The following is a 19,931-nucleotide window of genomic DNA, read 5'->3' as shown; positions in this document are numbered from 1 at the left end:
ATGAAGGGCAGGTTGAAAATGAGTACATACAGTCAGACTCAGTAGACCAGTATTTAAATGGGGGTGGAAAGAAGGGCACAGAAGAAGTAACTATGAACAAAAGAACTAGATACCTGCAAATTAAATATAGTACTCTACCCTGAATACTTAAATCAATTAGAAAATAAATCAAGCCAACTATAAAATAATATAATTCAATAACAGTATATATTAAACATTAATCTCTATCACAATATAAAGCAAAACTTGTATAAGATCTCTGCTTTTTCCTTAGGAATAAACTACATTAACACAGTCCCTTTTTAACAACTAGTAACATATCACAAACGTGATACATGTAATTATGAAATTCTATTCTCATATACTACCTCCCCATTAATATATCTTTATGCCTTTTACATATGAAGATAATAAATTAAGGCTCTAAGGTACAAAATACATTATCATATTGACCCAGCCCCAATCACTCTCTCCCTGGAACTGAAATCTATGTTGCAAATGTCTATGTCCCATACATTCTAGGCAGGTCATTTTCAATTTATTTCAGTTTGGCAGCCTAATTTTTCAATGTAATTGGGTTCAGCTGTCATTCTGAATGACAGTTTGTCATGCAGTAACTAAAATACATTAGTTTACCTTTCAGAGTGCAATTACTAATCAGGTTAAATATTATTTCTGGAATTTTAAAAAAGCCCAATATAATTAATTTTTAAAATCAGCAAATCTGACTAAAATATATTTGCTCAACATAATTCCTATAAAAGTATCTAAATGAGTATTTTCACTGAGAAAATAGCTTCTTCACAGCTACTCAACCCATCCCTGAAATAAGTCAGTCATCCTAAAAATGAATGCTTTTTGATCCTAAGGCCCAAATGAGGAAATGGTAATAGTTCAAAACAACTCCAAGACCATTCAGGCAATATTACTGAACTGTGACCAATTAGTTTAGTCAGTCCCTGTGTGGTACTAATGAGACCAAGGAAATGGGTTACATTTCCATTTGAATCTAAACTTAGTAAAGTGAATGGTTAAAAGACTGAATCTACAATCCCACCCAATTAGGGCCTGCTGTCTGCCAGGTTGATGACTTCAACAATAATAGCAATGAAACAAGCATGTGAATAGATTAACAGCTAGGGGGAAAAATTCACACCTTAGCATGGAACAGATACTCCAAAGAAACTTGCAATGTGAAAAGTCACACTTTGATAAAGATGAATCATTAAAGCTCAACTCTTAAAAACCAAGACAAGTAAATATGTCACCTTATAAATAGTTTCTACATTATTACATATAATATTTGACCTAACATATTTTTCTGGAACATTCTTTCAAATCTGGAATGCTACATAATGAAAAACTGTAATTTGGTTGGCAGAAAGGAAAAACCAGAGTCCTTTCAGCAGTAGGAAGGAACAGGATTTCCTTACAGAGGAAGAAAAGTTCACCAAAACAGTTAACACCAGACCAGTTAAGAAAAAGGCTTATTTGTGGTGATCCTGAAACTGAACTATATCAAGCTAGCTTGAATCTTCTTCTAGATTTCGGAAAACCATTAACTCAACTTTGATAAAATGTTAATTTTTAGAGTTCTGATTTTATGAGACTGATGAAATTGAAAATAATTTAACACACTCAGTGCCCATCATCTCTTCGTCCACCTTCTCTCTTAATCATGAACTACAAATGCCCAACAGAAATCTAGCCCCTTCTCTTCACATGCGGTAAAAGGGTAAGCAATGAAAACTAAACTCACGTCCTCTCTCCACAGGGCTGAAATTTACACAAGTTTACTCAATTGTATTTAAATTACAACTTCACTCAGTAAATTATACATGTCATATACCCTATCATCACCACCTTTTCAAATCTCAACCTACACTTTTTAAAAAAAATAATAATCATTGAGTGCTTACTTTGTATCAGACCCATCAGCAGGCATCAGGAATCTCTTCCCATTGTCCCTTCCCTCAATCATAACTTAAAAATTTGAAATCTATCCCCTTCTTACTGATGAACATACTCTAATAGCAGTGTTAAGAGTGAATCTTTTTTTTTTTTTTCTCCTAAGATAATGGGCAAGGGAGCACCTGGGTGGCTCAGCTGGTTAAGCATTCAACTTCAGCTCAAGTCATGATCTCATGGTTCATGGGTTCGAGCCCCACGTAGGGCTCTGTGCTGACAGCTCAGAGCCTGGAGGCTGCTTCTGATTCTGTCTCCTCCTCTCTCTGCCCCTTCCTCGCTCTCTCTCTCTCTCTTTCTCTCTCTCTCTCAAAAATAAATAAACATTAAAAAGATTTTAATAAAAGAAGATAAAGGGTAAGTATGATAGTTTAGAAAATCATGCAAAGTGTAATTTATTTCCCAAAGTTTTCAATACAAGACCTAATTCCTGAGTCACCTGTATACCTAACAATTAAGTTAGCTATAGACAAAAACTAAAAGAAATATAATGTGAACCACATATATATAATTTAAAAGTTATCTAATAGCCACATTAAAAGAACTAAAATGGAACAGGTAAAGTTAACTCACTTTATAAATTAGTAAATAACCCAAGTGGCAATATAACCAAGATAATTTCATTTCAACATGAAACCAACATAAAAATAATGAGATATTTTACATTATTTTCCTCATCTAAGTCTTTGAAACGCTGTATTTAAACTTAAAGCATATCTAAATTCTTATTAGCTGTGCTGTAAGAAGTGCTTGACAGCCACAAAACACAGGGGCTTCTACCCTGGACAGTACAGCTACAGATAAGCCAAAAGAAGAAGCACTTTAAAACAAGTAGTAAATATATGAAGAGACAAACTTACAATGAGACCAAGTTTTCAATAGACTTTAAAATGGCATAAACATAGCCATGATTGATAAATCTTTACTAAAGTTATTTAAGATAAGGTAGGCCTATACTGCAGGGGTATAAAAGAGGATGGATAAATTATGTTATTTCTTAAAAATAAAAGCAGTTAAAACTAAAGATTCATCTTCAGAAGCTGTATACTACAAAAATGAGTTCAAATAAACAGGGGCATGCTCTCTAGAAGCTTCTAACTAGGTACATAAGATGAAAGACACATTTTAGAAGGGCACCTGGGTGGCTCAGTCTGTTAAGTGTCCGACTTCAGCTCAGGTCATGATCTCACAGTTGGTGAGTTTGAGCCCCGTCCTGGGCTCTGTGCTGACAACTCAGAGCCTGGAGCCTTCTTCAGATTCTGTGTCTCCCTCTGCCCCTCCCCCATCTGTGCTCTGTCTCTCTCTCAAAAATAAATGAACATTTAAAAAAAAAAAAAAGATAAATTTTAGAGAAAAGCGTTTTGTTTTTTTTTTATTTTAAAACAGACTGTTTAATGCAGGCAGATTAACAAAAAACCTCTTAAGAAAAAAATAAATCACAGGTTGTTGTATTTTTTTTAATGAAGGAGAAGTTGAGGTAAAATCACTACTGAATATTCTATAAGAAATTGGAATCACTGCAACAAATTGCTGCTGTCTTCCATAATTAATTAATTTTTTAGATGACAAGAATTATTCATGTTTGAGTATTATTCCTGGTCTTTCTTTCCCTGTGCCTACTCAAGAGAATTCTGGCTTGGCCTGCTGAGTCTCTTACTCCTGCCACCCTGAGACTGTCTTACCAGTCTAAATGGAAATTATTTTAGGCTTTGTAATATAGAGAGAAGAAAGAGGAATACTAAGAATTTACAAGGCTAGAACTGTGTGCTGATTTTTTTGACAAGTTCTAGGATAAGAGGATCAAAAGCAGCTATACTATGGAAACAAAGCAAAGAGAGAAAACGTAAATTTTTAAGAAAGATTACTATGGTCTCTGTATCTCTATTCCACATAATATTCAAAAATAGGAGTAACGAGCCTGAGTCATATAGAAATTACTTTCTCTTATTGGAGGCTGTTTTTCATTTCCATCAACAAAGAGACTGATACATACAGATCCTGAATTTACAAATGTAACCTACAAATACAGTCTCCAGAGTATCTTATCTGTGTTGCCAATGGAGACTGGTTTGAATAAAAAACTCTTACTCTTTGAAGACATATGCTAAGTGAAATAAGCCAGACAAAAGGAAAAATACTGTAGGATGACACTTACATGAAGTAACCAGAATAGTCAAACTCACAGGGACAGAAAGTACAATAGTGGTCACCAGGAACCGAGGGAAAAGGACTGGGGAGTTACTATTTAATGGGTACAGAGTTCCAATTTGGGAATATGAAAACAGTTATACCGGTGAATTTTCTCACAATAAAAAAGACATAAAGACTTTGAACAAACTGAGTTAGCTTTGAAATAAACCTAGTAATTAATAATGACATTTGAAAAAATAAAAATTAAGAAATAATTCTTACTGACTTCTAAAGCCACATTTACCACCATTAAAAATACGTATTCCTTTTTTTAAAAAAATTTTTTTTTCAACGTTTATTTATTTTTGGGACAGAGAGAGATAGAGCATAAACGGGGGAGGGGCAGAGAGAGAGGGAGACACAGAATCAGAAACAGGCTTCAGGCTCTGAGCCATCAGCCCAGAGCCCGACGCGGGGCTCGAACTCACGGACCGCGAGATCATGACCTGGCTGAAGTCGGACGCTTAACCGACTGCGCCACCCAGGCGCCCCAAAAATACGTATTCTTTATTAAGATACTCATGCCTATTTGTTGAAAATAAGCGTGCTGGATGCATAACATTATTTTAAGAAATTGACATGGTAAAGCAGTAGCTAAATGAATATAGCATAGTGAAAATAGTTTTTAAATGTTAGTAATCCAAGTATTCATTTAGAAATACTCATTTCCCAAATATAGTACTTACATTTCTTCTTGGTTGGATAAAGAAAATAACAAACATTTTAAAATGTAGGAGCTTCATGCATTAAACCCCATGGTATCTCTCTGAAAATCATCTGTGGAGTTTCAGAGATGAGGACAGTTGGGAACACAGCAATTTGGAAATAACATGAACAACAGGTTTTATAGAATACCTGGGAACACCGCAGCTTATGTCTACTCCATTATCCTAGCCTCGTGCATATGGCTACAAGGTATCCAAGGGAAAAGTCTGTTTCTTCTAGCAAGAGCTCAACTAAATGGAGATTTAGCAAACTAGTTTTTTGTGTGTAGCTCTCCTCGGCTACTTATCAAGCCCAAGTTATCTTACCACTCATAGAAATACCTGCCAAACCAAGCATTAAGGACAACGAACATTATTCAGATGAACATATATGAAATTCATATCCAAATAATTAATTTTTAGTACAAGCAAAATATCAGTATCTTTAATAGGACAATAGTTAATTACACATTTCAAAAAGAAGTCAATGCAATTAGTTTAATTTTTCTCTATTCATCTTTAGTTTCTCTTCTGAATTATGATACTCTCAAAATAAGTCTCCTTTATCCTCTGCCAGTATGAAACATTCCTTTAATTTTTTTTAAGATTTTATTTTCTGGGGGGCTCCTGGGTGGCTCAGTCGGTCGGGCGTCTGACTCCGGCTCAGGTCATGGTCTCGCAGTTCGTGAGTTCAAGTCCCACATTAGGCTCTGTGCTGACAGCTCAGAGCCTGGAGCCTGTTTCAGATTCTGTGTCTCCCCCTCTCTCTCTGCCCCTCCCCCACTCATGCTCTGTCTCTCTCTCTCTCTCTCTCTCTCTCTCTCTCTCTCTGTCAAAAATAAATAAACATTAAACAAAATTTTTTAAAGGTTTTATTTTTCTTTAATGTTTATTTTTGAGAGAGACAGAGTGTGAATGGGGGAGGGGCAGAGAGAGAGAGGGAGGCACAGAATCTGAAACAGGCTCCAGCCTTGAGCTGTCAGCACACAGCCCGAAGGGGGGCTTGAACCTACGAACCATGAGATCATGACCTGAGCTGAAGTTGGACGCTTAACTGACTGAGCCACCCAGGCACCCTAAGATTTTACTCTTTTTAAGTCATCTCTACCTCCCTTGTGAGGCTTGAACTCATGAACAAGAGATTAAGAGTCACATGCTCTACGGACTAGGCCAGCCAAGCACCCCATTCCTGTATTTTTATATGTTATTCATTATTTATTGAACGCCTACTATGTATACATAATTATTACACAATAGTATAACAAATATTGTTTCTGTCAACAGTCAAAAGAAAGGATAAGTACATAGGAAAAAGATATACCCCCCTATGTCAAAGAGCCAATAGATCAGAAGTCTGGGAGCATGCAAATATGATGCCTACATACATAGAGCTCCTGAAATAATTCACTGAATTGGACTCAAATAAATTTTACACCTCCCCTGAGCAAGCCTGAGAGGGGAGAAAAATGTGAACACTCATGGAATAAAAACAGGGGGGTTTCTATAAGAAGAATTAACTAGTTTATAGTTAACATCAGAGGACAAAACTATGAGGTCCCTCATGACCTGTCTCCTTGTGCAAGCTATCCTCTCTTTGTAGAAACTTTTCCACCCCTACCCTTTCATCTTGAGAAACAGCTCTTGTCCTTTAAGATCAGGTTCAAAATTACCTAACAATGTGACCTTCCTAGACTCCCCCAGGAAAAAAGTTAGTAGATCCATGGTCACCATGGCATTTTGTTTAAATCTTTGTAATATCACTTTTTACTATTGTAATTTATCTGCTTATTTTTCTATTTCCTATGCTGAACCTCTAGTTATTTAAGGTAGGGACTATGTAATTCTTTTTTATATGCCCAATGAGTATCTTTACTCTGGCAACAGAACACTTAAGTTAGGAGGGGCGCCTGGGTGGCTCAGTGGGTTAAGTGTCCAACTCTCGATCTCAGCTCAGGTCATGATCCCACTGAGCCCCACATGGCACACATGCACTGAGAGCAAAGCCTGCTTGGGGTTCTGTCTTTCCCTCTCTCTGCCCCCTCCCCACTTGTTCATTCATTCCCTCCCCCCCCCTCTCTCTCTGTCTCTCTCTCTCATATAAAGAAATAACTTAAAAAAAAAAAAAGAAAAGAAGAACACTAGGTTAGGATTACTCAGTAATTTATTTAACCATCACTTTAAGTATCCAAGCCTGTCTGAGTGAAAAACAAAAACAAAAACAAAAACATCCTTCTGTTGAAAGTTATAAACTGAAACTACAAATTAGCTGAGCAAAGTGGAACTGCAGGCACCAAGATAAAATGAAAAAAAACAAAAAACAAAAAAAAACAAAACAAAACACTGGACTAAGAGGGAATCTAGATGTTAATTCCTAGTCTGTCAACGACCACAGGATCTTAACCTACCTGGTTCTCTTTCCTCGCCTAGTCAAGTGATAGAGTCAGGCTATTCACCAGATGTAAAGACTATATAATTCCTTACCCATCCCAAATTTAAACTTTCTTTTAATCATAAACGATGTATATCTACACCTAAATACCTTTATCTCCCCCACCCCTGAGAAAAATAAAAACTGAATGTTAAAAAAGAAGCACACATAGAAATTAAAATAACCATAAAAGCCAGCGAAGACAGGATTTATACCCAGGCCAAAAGTGACCAAAACAAGCAAACTATTTCAAAGGTGCAAAAATCCTCATTCAAAAAAAAAAGTTCAACAAGCAGCACAAAACTCCAGATTCCATGATAAGTACTCAGGATACCAAGGTGAATAACACAATGTTCTGACCTCAGGGGATTCAGAGTCTCTAGGGCAGTCTGACAGGTAAACAAATATTTAAAACAGAATGTGCGAGTGCTGAATTTGAGGGATGTACAAAACGTTACGGGAGAGAAGAGGATGAGAGGCAGAGCTTTTAGGGGCAGATCAGGGAAGGTAGTATGGTCTAAGGAGACAATGAGAACTAAATCTTGCAACATAAGTAGGTGTTCTTTAGACAAAAGATGGAAGAACACGATGTCTTGAGAAATGCAATAATTATTTAACAAGTAACAGTCAATATGGTATAATAAAAGAAACATTTTTCTGTTGATGACTTATCCCATAAGATTTTTAAAACAATTTAAATAATTTAAATTCAAGGACTCTGAAAAGGTCAAGTTACACAGAATTAGTACAAATCATGTAAAATAATCTTATGGCATTTTATGATAGAATATTACTTATATAATTGAAGCTGAAAATACTTCTAAGATACCAGACCTAGCAAACTTGGAAAGATGCCTTTTAATTTCATTGAAGATTTTATTATTAATGTCAAGATTATAAAATGAGATAATGCATGTCACATGCTTTACATAGTGCTTGGCACATAAGGAGTCAATAAGTAAGTGCAAGCTGCTATCACTGTTATCATCATTAAAGGTTTCTTGTATTTTTTTACCGTTTATCCATTATGGAGAGACAGAGCGTGAATGGGAGAGGGGCAGAGAGAGAGAGAGAGAGAGAGAGAGAGAGAGAGAAAGAGAGAGAGAGAGAGAGAGAGAGAGTCAGAAGCAGGCTCCAGGTTCTGATTCTGATTCTGTTCTGAGCTGTCAGCACAGAGCCCGACGCGGGGCTCGAACTCACGGACCACGAGATCATGACCTGAGCCAAAGTCAGACACTTAACTGACTGAGCCACACAGGCACCCCAAAGGTTTCTTATATTTTAAAGAACAACATACTTGGAAACGGAACATCTAGCTTTGAGTCTCATTTCTGCAACTGAACTGCTTTGCAAACTTGGACAAGCCACTTAACTTCAGCCACAGTTTACTCGTTATATTAAAGTAAACCCAGATTTCCTTCAGAGGGGTTAGGAGAGAATATTAAAAACATAAGGTATGAAACCAAACCCAATCTATAAATGCCAGTTACCTCCCCACAAGTGAAAATTTTTAAGATTACGGTAGAAATACATATATGCCATCTTTAAATCAGCTGCAAGTTGTTTCTCTCAGAAAATGAACGTATTTGCTGAAGACAAATATATCCAGACATTTACACTTCCATAAAATTTGCTATTAATCAATGTCTGCTCTACTTTAGTAAACTGAGAGAGGAATCCCAATTACTGAAAATTAGATTACCTAGACGTAGAATAATTCCTATTGTAACTCATTTGTTTTATCCAAGCAAATATGATATATGTGGTGGTTCACTTAATTAATACTAATATATAACAAATCTACTCTTTCTACACAAAATAAATATACTTATGCATACTCTTATTCCGGTTCAAAGTAATATTTAAAGTACCAACATTCAGCCTGATGAAAACTAGTTACCATTTATAAAATTATATAACTAATTATTCCCCAAAACTGAAAATAAATAGTTCACAATACAGTTTTTGCTAGAATCACTTTTGTGTACAAACCCACCAAACTGTCCTGCATTCATTGTGATTTCCTATAAACAGCTAGTCCTGAGTCCTCGACGAGAAGCGTTCCCTACTACAGAACCAACTCTCTGAGGCTGGCTGGACCTTCCCTTCCTCTGCTACTTAATTCCTAGATTTTTCTAACTACTTCACACTTCCTGCAGCCTTAGTTTCCACATCTATAGAGAAGGAATCGTATCTGAACAAGAACTTATTCTGAGGACCAGCTAACACAGTACAATTTCACGAGTGTATTTTAAACAGTAAAGAGACATTAACATATAGGCTAATATTATTTTCCAAAACAGCTCATCACAAAATAGTTTTTAATCCCCTAACTTGCCCCTTAGGCTTGTTGCTCAAGTAGTCTTCTAAATATTTAAGCTAAGACTCCCAGAGGGAGGAATTATTTACCTAGGATCACTATTATGTCCTACTACATCTCCATGTGAAATTTAGCCACGTGAGGGAAGGAAGAAATCAAAGTGATTCCAGGCAAAGGAACTCGTGTTACTTCAGGTCTATTCCTTCCCCAGTTTTCCATCTTCCATACTCAAAATAGGTAACTGAGAAAAAGTACCCCATGAACTGTTAAAGACTACGCCAGGATGCAGAACAGACTCCCCATGTTTCACTAGGAGAACATGATCTGTGAGTACTTGAGATCCCTTCTCTGAGAGGTTCACCAGGTTCAGAAACTCAAAACTAAAAGAATAGAGCTCAGCTTTATTTAAATCATTATCTTTTTTCTATGATCAGATAATCCACAGACTCAAGATAAGAATTAAAATAACAGTAAGCACTAAATAAACTGTGTACCAAACACTTTACATACATTTATTTCATTTAATCTGTCCAACAACCTTGAGGTAAATACCCTTTTTTACACATAAGGAAACTGAGGCATGTAAATTTTTAATAACTGTATGGTATTCCACAATATGGAGGTAAAGTGATTTATGTAACCTTTTCTTATTCTTGAACATTTAGGTGGTTGCCATTTTTTTTTTTAATATCATAAAACTACATGTATCCCTCATACTTGTCCACAGGTAATTCTTCCTTAGCCTAAAGAACTAAGGATGACTGAAAGAACCTTTTTTAATTTTTTTTAATGTTCATTCATTTTTGAGAGAGAGAGAGCAAGCAGGGAAAGGGCAGAGAGGGAAACACAGAATCCGAAGCAGGCTCCAGGCTCCAAGCTGTCAGCACAGAGCCCGACAGGGGGCTTGAACCCACAAACCATGAGATCATGACCTGAGCCAAAGTTGGACGCTCAACCAATTGAGCCCCAATGACAAGAACCTCTTTAGATCTCTTGATACATATGGTTAAAATGTCATTCAGAACAACTCTAACATTTTACATGCCCTACAACATCATTTAAGATTATTTTAGCATGCCTAGGACACAAGGGTAATTTTCTTTTTAGTCACCTGTTTTTCATTGTATATCACTATTATGTTGTTATTTAGTACAAGTAAATTTCTATATTAATTAGCAAGGTATATTTCTTTCTTGAATTACAACAAGTCCATTGCCAAGTTAATATTTTTTGTTTTGTCCTATGATACTTAATACCTAAGGTTTTTTTAAATTTAATTTAGAATACTGCTCAGGAATCATTGGGGTGTAATGGATAGAAACCTAACTTAAACTGGCTTGAGTAAGACAGGAAATGTATTAGCTTAATGCATTGAAAAGTCTGTGATATAACTGACTTGAAAAGTTCCAAAGATGTCATGGTAATCTATCTCCAGGTTCTAGGTGTTTCTGTGATAGGTCCGTTCTCAAGCATACTCTGCCTTCAAGGCAGATTCCCAAATATAGACTTACATTCTAACATCTTATCAACCGCAACTGTCAGTATCTTTTTTGTTGTTGTTGTTGTTATTTTGGTTTTTTTCTCTGACAGAATTAAGTTACCAAGCTGCTCAGATGTGCAACTATAGTTTTAACCAAAAGCTGTTACTGATGATCCAGGTCCAGGTTCTGTTTCTGATCCAGGAAAAGAGAAAGGAATCCAGGGAAACCTCAAACCATAGAAGGCAAGAATCAAGAAGGGATGACTCTCCAAAGGAGTGTGAAAAAACTAGAACGGTTAGCAACGGAAAGAATGGATGTTACACAGCCAAAACCAACAGAAAATTGTAACATTCTAGCCCATGGCTGCCCATACACCTTACAAGCTCCCTTCTTTCCATATATGTATAATTTTTAATACCTGTGTTTAACAATGTTACTACCTTAGCCACAGTAGAAAACATACTTATCACTTCAAAGGGTTACAAGGTGAGAGGGGTTGGGGAAGAGACAAAGACAATGTCAAGTTGCTGCATCAAGCTACAAGTCTAAAATCTTTGCACTATGAACAAAGATTAATCTTTGGTCAGATCCAAACGTGCATTCTTTTTGGTGGTACCTTATTTTCTGAAAACATATAGCTACATAAATTTAACTATCTCCCTGATACTTAACATACTATGGTAAAAGAACATAAATAATAACTGCCTCTTAGGAGAGTGGTGAAGATAAACCATGGTCACTGATTCAAAACATAAACCAGACATTACTGGTTAGAGTAGCAAGAATTCTTTACCCTGGCAATGGAGTTCCTTGTTCAGCCAATTTGGATGTACTCAACCCTACTATTCTCAGAAGACCCTGCTTGTCCATTTACCCTCATGGCCTTAGATTTTCCATCTGGCAGCTCTACTGCTTCAGCAATTAAACCACTTTCACTTATTGAAACCCAGAACTTCCGTAGAAGGAAAAGAACACAAGTCTTTGTTTACCAGGCTTGAAGTAACCCTAGAAAGTAGTTTTCCTAAAAACTTAGTAAGCTCTTGGTCTATTAACTTCAGTCACCTGAATGAATTAGCATCAAAGCCAGAGATCTTGTCAAGATACAAACAGCTTACCAATCTAGATTTCCATCTTTTCAGTTTCCTAACAATATTCAGTCTCACAGCAACAGACCTCCACAGTACTCATGCCCTTCACCCCCGGCTTAATGATTTTCCTTGAAGCAATGTGAAATGATAACCTGAGTGAGGAGGCATGGCTGTTCTCTCACCTGTTCCCTGGCTGCATCCTCTTTTAAAGCTCTTTAGTAACTGGATTGTTCCTTTGGTCAGGAAGCTGAGAGTATAATGCACTGAGGTGCTTGAGAGAAGCTTATAAAATAGAACTTTAAGTGGTTCTAATTTAAACTCCTGCCAACTTTAGCATGAGGTTAAAATTTTTTTTTAATTTAAAAAAAGTAGGTTTTTAAAAAAAAAAATTTTTAACGTTTATTTATTTTTGAGACAGAGAGAGACAGAGCATGAACAGGGGAGGGTCAGAGAGAGAGGGAGACACAGAATCGGAAACAGGCTCCAGGCTCTGAGCAGTCAGCACAGAGGCCGACGCGGGGCTCGAACTCACATACTGCGAGATCGTGACCTCAGCCGAAGTCGGACGCTTAACCGACTGAACCACCCAGGCGCCCCCAAAAAAGTAGGTTTTTTAAACTTCAAGGTTCTTGATATTCTGATGCTCTGCTATGCATAGCTGCAAGCAGAAAGGGCCTCTCTTACTTGGAAAGACAGTATCTTCTTCCCTCTCTGCTCTCAAGCATGCCAGCGTGCACCAAAGCTAGTTGCTGTCTTATAAAACATTATCAAAGGCCACAAAAAGTGACCAAAACACTCCAGTATCACTAAAGTTACAGCCTCAGTCTTCCATGGGCAAAGGTAACACCAGTGACAATTTAAAACAGCTGTTCTGTAATTCCTTAAAAGGAATTGCTATGGAAAAGCAAAGTCTTCACTGCCTTCATTTCAAAATGAAATGTCCCGTTTCCCTTTACTAAAGTCTATGCTAGGGAGGATTCTTTTCATTTACAAGTGACAAAACCCCAATTTAAAATGACTTTAAGCTAATAAGAATAAGAATTAGAAACTTTAAAGGAGAGAATGTAATGGTTAGAAGATAATCCCCACAGGCACAGGGAACTGCAGGGGCTCAAGCATAACCAAGAATATACTTCTCACTCTCTCTTCCTATTTAGTCAAATTCTAATACAGTCACCCACAGGTATAGGCTACATCAACCAGTTCAGCATCACCAACAGAAAATTTCAGTGCCAAGTCTTGTGACTGACCCTGTGGCTCCCCTAGAGTTAAGTGTTTATGCCTGAACCAGTCACAGTGATTCTGGCCATGCCTGGGTTATATCCCCAGCCCAGGGAAACCAGCTGAACTAAGAATGGGGGATAGGTGGTTCCTCAAGGGCAATTGCATCCCCCTTACCAAAAAAGGGCAATGTATGGTAGACATCAAAAACAAGAGATGTCCACTATTCCCGGAAATATGACAAATTATAACAATGCTTTTTAATTTATATCCAATGCATTATTCTTTGCTAATAACATCTTTGTTGTGTGCTTATATATTTGACATACACATAAATCATTAAAAAGTTTGCATCAGATTCTTCTTCCAATATGCCAGTTTAAAATACCATTTACATATGTAGTAAGGCCTACATAACGCATACATATTCGACATGCATTTCTAGTGATAGAACTAGGCAATACACTAAGTGACAATGAGTCTAATTGATTTCAGGATGTTGGGACTGCACCCTACTGTTGATCATAATTTCAGAAACTGGTCTTCTACTGCCTATAATGGTGTCTTGCCTACTCAAAATGCACTTAACTTACCCAAGAGCCAAAAATATAAAAGATAAATTCATATCTCCAACTTACAAGGATGTTATATCCAGATAAACCCAACGTTAAGTTTGAAAATTTCAAAAGTCAATAATGCATTTACTACACCTAACAACCAAACATCATTGCTTGGCCTAATCTACCTTAAACGTGCTCGGAACACTTCTATTAGCCTACAGGTGGGTAGATCATTTAACACAAAGCCTATTTCTATAATAAAGTGTTGAAAATCTCCTGAAATTTACTGAACACTGTACTCAAAGTACAGAAAAACAAAATAGTTGTATGGGTACATAATGGTGGTCAGCGTATCAGTTGTTCACCCTCATGACCCAGTGGCTAACTGGGGGATATGACTTGCTGCCCAACATCATGAGAGAGGATCATATTGCATATCACCATCCCAGGAAAAGATCAAAAGTCTAAGTATGGTTTCTAGTGAGTACCACATTTACACCATTGTAAAGTCAAAAATCATAACCATCATTTGAGTCAGGGACCTGCCCTCTTGGGTTTCACAGCAGAAGAGGGGAAACACATATAAATAACAACACTAGAGATGATAGGTATATCTCTGTAAAAGGAGACACAGGTTTGCCACTATCCAAAAGTAGAGTGTTCCCATGAAACTTTCCATAAGTCGAAATGGCATAAGGTAAAGAGTATCCCCCACTCTCCAAAAGTTGGCAATAGGCTACTTCACTTTCACAAAAGACCTATTACTAATACAGCAACAGCTTTTTTTTGTAAAAGCAAAAATCCTCTTCGGATTTCTTTTGGTTAACAAAAACAGTACTAATACAGGTCTTTCATAAAAGTGAAGGGGCAAAACACCAACTTTTGGAAAGCAGGGGATACTTATATGCTGACGATGCATAAAATATGCACAGTAGAGTCAAAAAATAAGAAACCTATGAAACTGATGCAAACCAGTAAAGTAAATATTCAAAAATGTGAATGACTGAAATTTATGATACAGCACATCTGTGATCCAAAATGGGGGTTGAGTCTGCTAGGACCAAAGCATCTCTCTACACTGTGTTTGGAGAAACCATAGTAGAAAGAAAACTTTGAGATACATTTATTTATTTAACAGCACAGTATTTGCCAAAAACTGACTAGCAATATACAAAATACTTGTTTAAAATTAATATACCTTGATCATAACCTGGCTATAAAGTAATTGCTGTTTAAGGTCTTGTTTTTTATTCAAGAATAATTAACATACAGTGTTACATTAGTTTTAAGTGTTCAATATAATGATTCAACAATTCTATACATTTCTCAGTGCTCATCAAGACTGCTTTAGTGTCATTACATGGCTAAATTAATCTTTCTGTGGAAAATCTCAGAACTCTAGAAATGGCAAATTCCAATGTTACCAATGCATTCTTAATTTAACTTCCAATACCCAATAGCAAAAATAAAATATAATTCAAGTTAATATGAAAAAGCTTACATGTCAACATAAATTAAAATGCAAAAAATTCCCTTTTAATACAAGTAAATGTGGTTTTGTTCATATTAAGGACTTCCATGATTCTAAGACGCAACTACATATTTTTTAAACAAATTTGGTTCAAATGCAGAACATACCTTTCATTTGTGAAATTCTAAGTATCTTTAAAGTGAAAATGATTCTGATTATCAAGCTACAAATGAAAAACCTCTAAGAAAGTTACTGTCACATGCAAGTACAAGAGAATAACGTAAAAATTCCCTTTTAACTAAAATACTATGATCCATATGCAAAATCCCCTCCAAGTATCCAGTACTGCTTTCAATATGCTATTTACACGTAAAAAAATAAAATTATCTGAGGAATTATTTTCTACAGGTAAAGATACACTGATATTGCACTGTAATTTGTGAAAAAAAATTTTGCAAATTAAATGCTATAGAATTATACTACCTAAGACAGCTATTCAAAAAACCCTGTTGTGAATTCTTCCATTTAGTAAATGTCAGTCCTCTATTTTATCTTTTCTAAAACTATGTTTACATTAAAATCTTTGATTAAAAGAAACTTTCAAATTATAAACAAAGAACACATAATATTTACATAGCATTTACTTCAAGGAAAGAAAAACCTTATATAAACACATGTTAAGGATGTTTACAAAGGAAGCATTGGACTAAGCAGTATGCCGGTTTTGTAACTGCAACAGACAACCAAATTCCTTCCTTATCTATAGTTAGACTCTCTTATACTGCCACATTAAATAATTCTTCCTAAATCCAAAGTTTGTTGATGATCATCTTCTTTCACAGATAAAGCTACATTACAAAATACTTGACAATATATTCTCATTGTAACATTATTTATGAATTAATTTACTCATCTTCCTAATGCTATAAATACAAATATGGAGTGCTATATATTAATGTTTCGAGTTAACAGTATCATTATACAAAATACATTCCTCTACAATAGAAATTACTCATTTTATTTCTCATTACATTGGTGATTCTTCAACAAACTCACAATCCACTTCAGTAATGGAAGCAGCTCTACCTTTGGCAAACAAAAGCAGAAAAAGTACAACCATGGCTGTGTAGAAGTCCTAGATATCACTGCATGCTTAAACTTTACTCAGCAAAACTTTTAATTCTTTGGGGAAGGCGAGAGAGAAATAGTACCTGAAAACCAAGTATTAGTATTCTCATACTATCTACAGATAAGAAATGTATGTACAGGAAAAATAGAAAAATATTTTGGCAAAGGTGACTGAGACTGTTTAAGGTAGAAACTGTTTTGTTTTGAAGTTTCATTAGTTCCCCTCCTTTTCTGTCATAAAGGGCACTGTGATAGAGGTTTCACTATTTCCACCTAATTTTTTTATTTAATGTTTTAAATTAAGATTGGAAATTTTAAAAACTCATTTTAGAGATAATATTACAAGCGTCCACCTTCTAACTAGTCATTGAATGCTCCACATGGCTTTTACTGATTTATTTATTAATAGAATTAAGTTTTGATAATTATTTTTTAACTGCCTATGATTCCAAATTATTTTCAGAACCAGCTTAAATTTTCACATGACATTTTCATTATGAGTATATTAGAAAGATAAAGCCCTAAACTTACAGTTCAGGAAACATTACCCTTCAAGTAATCAATCTGAATTCCACAATCAATATAATTAACAACTTAATAGTAAATAACTCCTTTTGTCTTTCATCCTTTCCCCAGAAGTTTCCATTTAAGGACTTCTTGCATTCTTCAAATATGTACAAGGAAATTTTAAACCTAACCTTTTTTATGCCAAGATCAATGCAGTTACAAGGTCTTATGTGGATTTGGGGACATAACATTTCAGTATTACCTTATTTCTGATTACTCTAATCAAGCTTAACAGTAAAGTTAATTTCTAACATAATGTTTGCATACTGAAACTTCACGCCAGATTTTCACTGCACTGTACAAGAGTTAAATTTCTTTTTTATCTCAAAAGAAGTGCTTCACTTCCTTTCTTAACCTACTGTATATCTATAGAACCCCATCTGTTAAGAACTGATCTGGCATACATCATTACTGCTGCAGAGTCTGAACTGGTTACACATTCCAATCAGTTTCCAGCTTGTGAGAGCTCTATTGCCTCTTTCCATGTCAAAATGTATTAAGCATAGAAATACTTATTAAAATAACCCAATACCACATAACCTAAATAAAAATGATACTGATTAGGTGAAAACCGGGGGGGGGGGGGGAATTTAAATGTGTTCTTTCAAATTTTTAAAAACACAATACCTGCTAACATTCTAACATGTTTTGAGATTTCATCTTATTTTAAGAAAAGGCAAGTTACTGACCTCCTATTCGCAGCTAGTTAAAATTAAAACTCCCAAGAAACAATATTTCTATTACTGTTTTGAAAAGAATTTGGTTATATCAACGTGGTAACATTTCCCCAAACTTACATTGACTTTTGTGGTGATTTATTTGAAGATACACAGAAGTAGAAGGCGGTGTATTCTATTTAAACAGTAATAAATATAACAAAGACATATTCTCCTATCTTTGATTTGATGTACTAGCAAAAAGAAAAAAGAAAAGAAAAGAAAGGAAAAAAAAAACACTTCAACTTTTCTGTGAATTTAAGAGGTTCATAAACCACAGACATTAATCCATGTCTCAGGGCACCAGTGCTGCAGCTTTCTTTCAGTTTTCCAATAGATCAAATAAAAATAATTGCTTGGCTAAAAAATCAGACTGCATGGGTGTTATAAAATCCCCCTGCAAGCATATTTTTATATTCCTGTGACTCCACACCAAATACAATAGTCAACTGATCGCTCGATTTAAGCCTTGTCTTCCAAAATCCTACCTTACGTGTGTCAAAGACTAGATATTGCAGAGGAAACTGTTTTTAAAAGCTTTGCTGCAGCAAAAACTGCATTTGCAAAACATTAAAAATGAACTACTCTTTAATTATCTGCAATTTATGATTCTCCTCTCTTTATTTCTTCCCATTTCTTCCCCTGACATCTTGAACGCTTCGTAGGCTCTCCGTAGATAGCGCAAAACATTAAGTCATACACAGTTCTGCAGTAACTCTTTCTTATCATGAAACAAACCAACACCTTTCCTTTGGTCTTTATCCACATGCCACGCTCTCGGAAGGCAACCATAGAAACCAACCTGTATGATTTGGTGCCCTCACATTTTAACACCTTGTGTGCACACACACACACACACACACACACACACACACAAATGACTAACAGGTCAGCATATTCAGGGCAATATTACAAAGAAAGAAGGCTGCCTAAAAAGAGATGGGTCGCGGGGGGGGGGGGTAGATATTGCTACAACACTCTCCATCATAACCTCTGAATATATTTAAAGGCAGATGCAAAACTGCATCATTTCCCTCATTCGAAAACATCACAGCCCAGCTGCTCAAGTTAGAGCTAATGCGCTTCTCACATTTCAGTAGCACGGGGGAAATTAGGCTCTAGGGGCAAGGCTTTCATCCTTGGAGAGCGACACCACGGACAATTAAGAGTGTAGAAAAAAGAACCCCGGAGAACAGGGAGGTCTCCTCTCCCCGCTAACTAAACTCTCAAGTCGACCCAAACCCTGCACAAGGAATGATTTCTACTCATAGGAGAAGTGATGGTAAGCGGTGTTAACTTGGGCACCGCACTCAGGTGGCAGGAGAGGACCAGAGGAGAGCGGGGAGGTGGCGTGGCTACGGCTGCGCGCAAGCAGGTCACCCGCTGGGCAATACCCGCCCGACGATCGGTGCTCCCAGGGACGCGCTGCGTGTGCGACCCCATGGGTGGAGGTGTGGGAGCGCGAGGCTGGGGGGGGGGGGTGTGTGGGGGGGGGAGGCTATGGGGGCTGGGAGGCAGATGGAGAGCACGCCTTTTCCCTTACCAGGTTGAGCACCGTCTCCACGATGTCCCTGTTGCTGACCTCTCCGACCTGTATGAGTCCAATCAACACTGCGAATTTCATCCGGATGTTGCGGATCGGCACGGAAGGGTTAATCATCCCCGCGGGCAGCACCACCGAGCCGGAGCCGGACGCCCCCCTCAGCTCCCCCATCCCGCTGCCCCCGCCGCCGCCGCCGCCACCCCCGCCTCCGGCCCCGACGGCGATGAGCCCCACGGGCTGAGGCTCGAGCCCCGGGCCCGGGCCCGGCTTCTCGCTCGCCATTTGCCCCCCTCCTGGGGAGAAGGGAAGAGCAGAGGCGCTGCCTCCGCCGGTACCGTTATACCTGCCTCGGCCCCCGCCCCCCGGCCGTCGCCTCGGAGCCCCAGCATCCACCAGCGCCGCGGCGCCGGGCCCGCTCCCGCCTGCGCGTCCGCCCGGCCCGCTCCGGCGCCCTCCCCGGCGGAGGCGGCGGGTTATTCCCAGGCTTATTCCCGGCGGTGGCTGCGCCGCTAACCGCTGCCCGGCGAGCGGCAGTGCCCGCCCAGCAGC

At 37.4% G+C, this 19,931-nt stretch overlaps 1 protein-coding gene across 1 annotated transcript in view; it reads right to left on the bottom strand.

Annotated features, from left to right (window-relative positions):
* NBEA (neurobeachin) overlaps positions 1–19,708 on the bottom strand; it is a 694,460-nt gene extending 674,752 nt beyond the window's left edge. Inside the window, 1 exon segment of the mRNA XM_030309029.1 lies at positions 19,383–19,708. Coding sequence (XP_030164889.1) covers positions 19,383–19,664 — 282 coding nt within the window. The 5' untranslated portion in view covers positions 19,665–19,708.
* Between the last annotated feature and the right edge of the window lie 223 nt (positions 19,709–19,931).

Source organism: Lynx canadensis, chromosome A1 (assembly GCF_007474595.2).
Source record: "Lynx canadensis isolate LIC74 chromosome A1, mLynCan4.pri.v2, whole genome shotgun sequence".
In the NCBI taxonomy this organism is placed as follows: domain Eukaryota; kingdom Metazoa; phylum Chordata; class Mammalia; order Carnivora; family Felidae; genus Lynx; species Lynx canadensis.
This window is presented reverse-complemented; position numbering and strand designations above follow the sequence as displayed.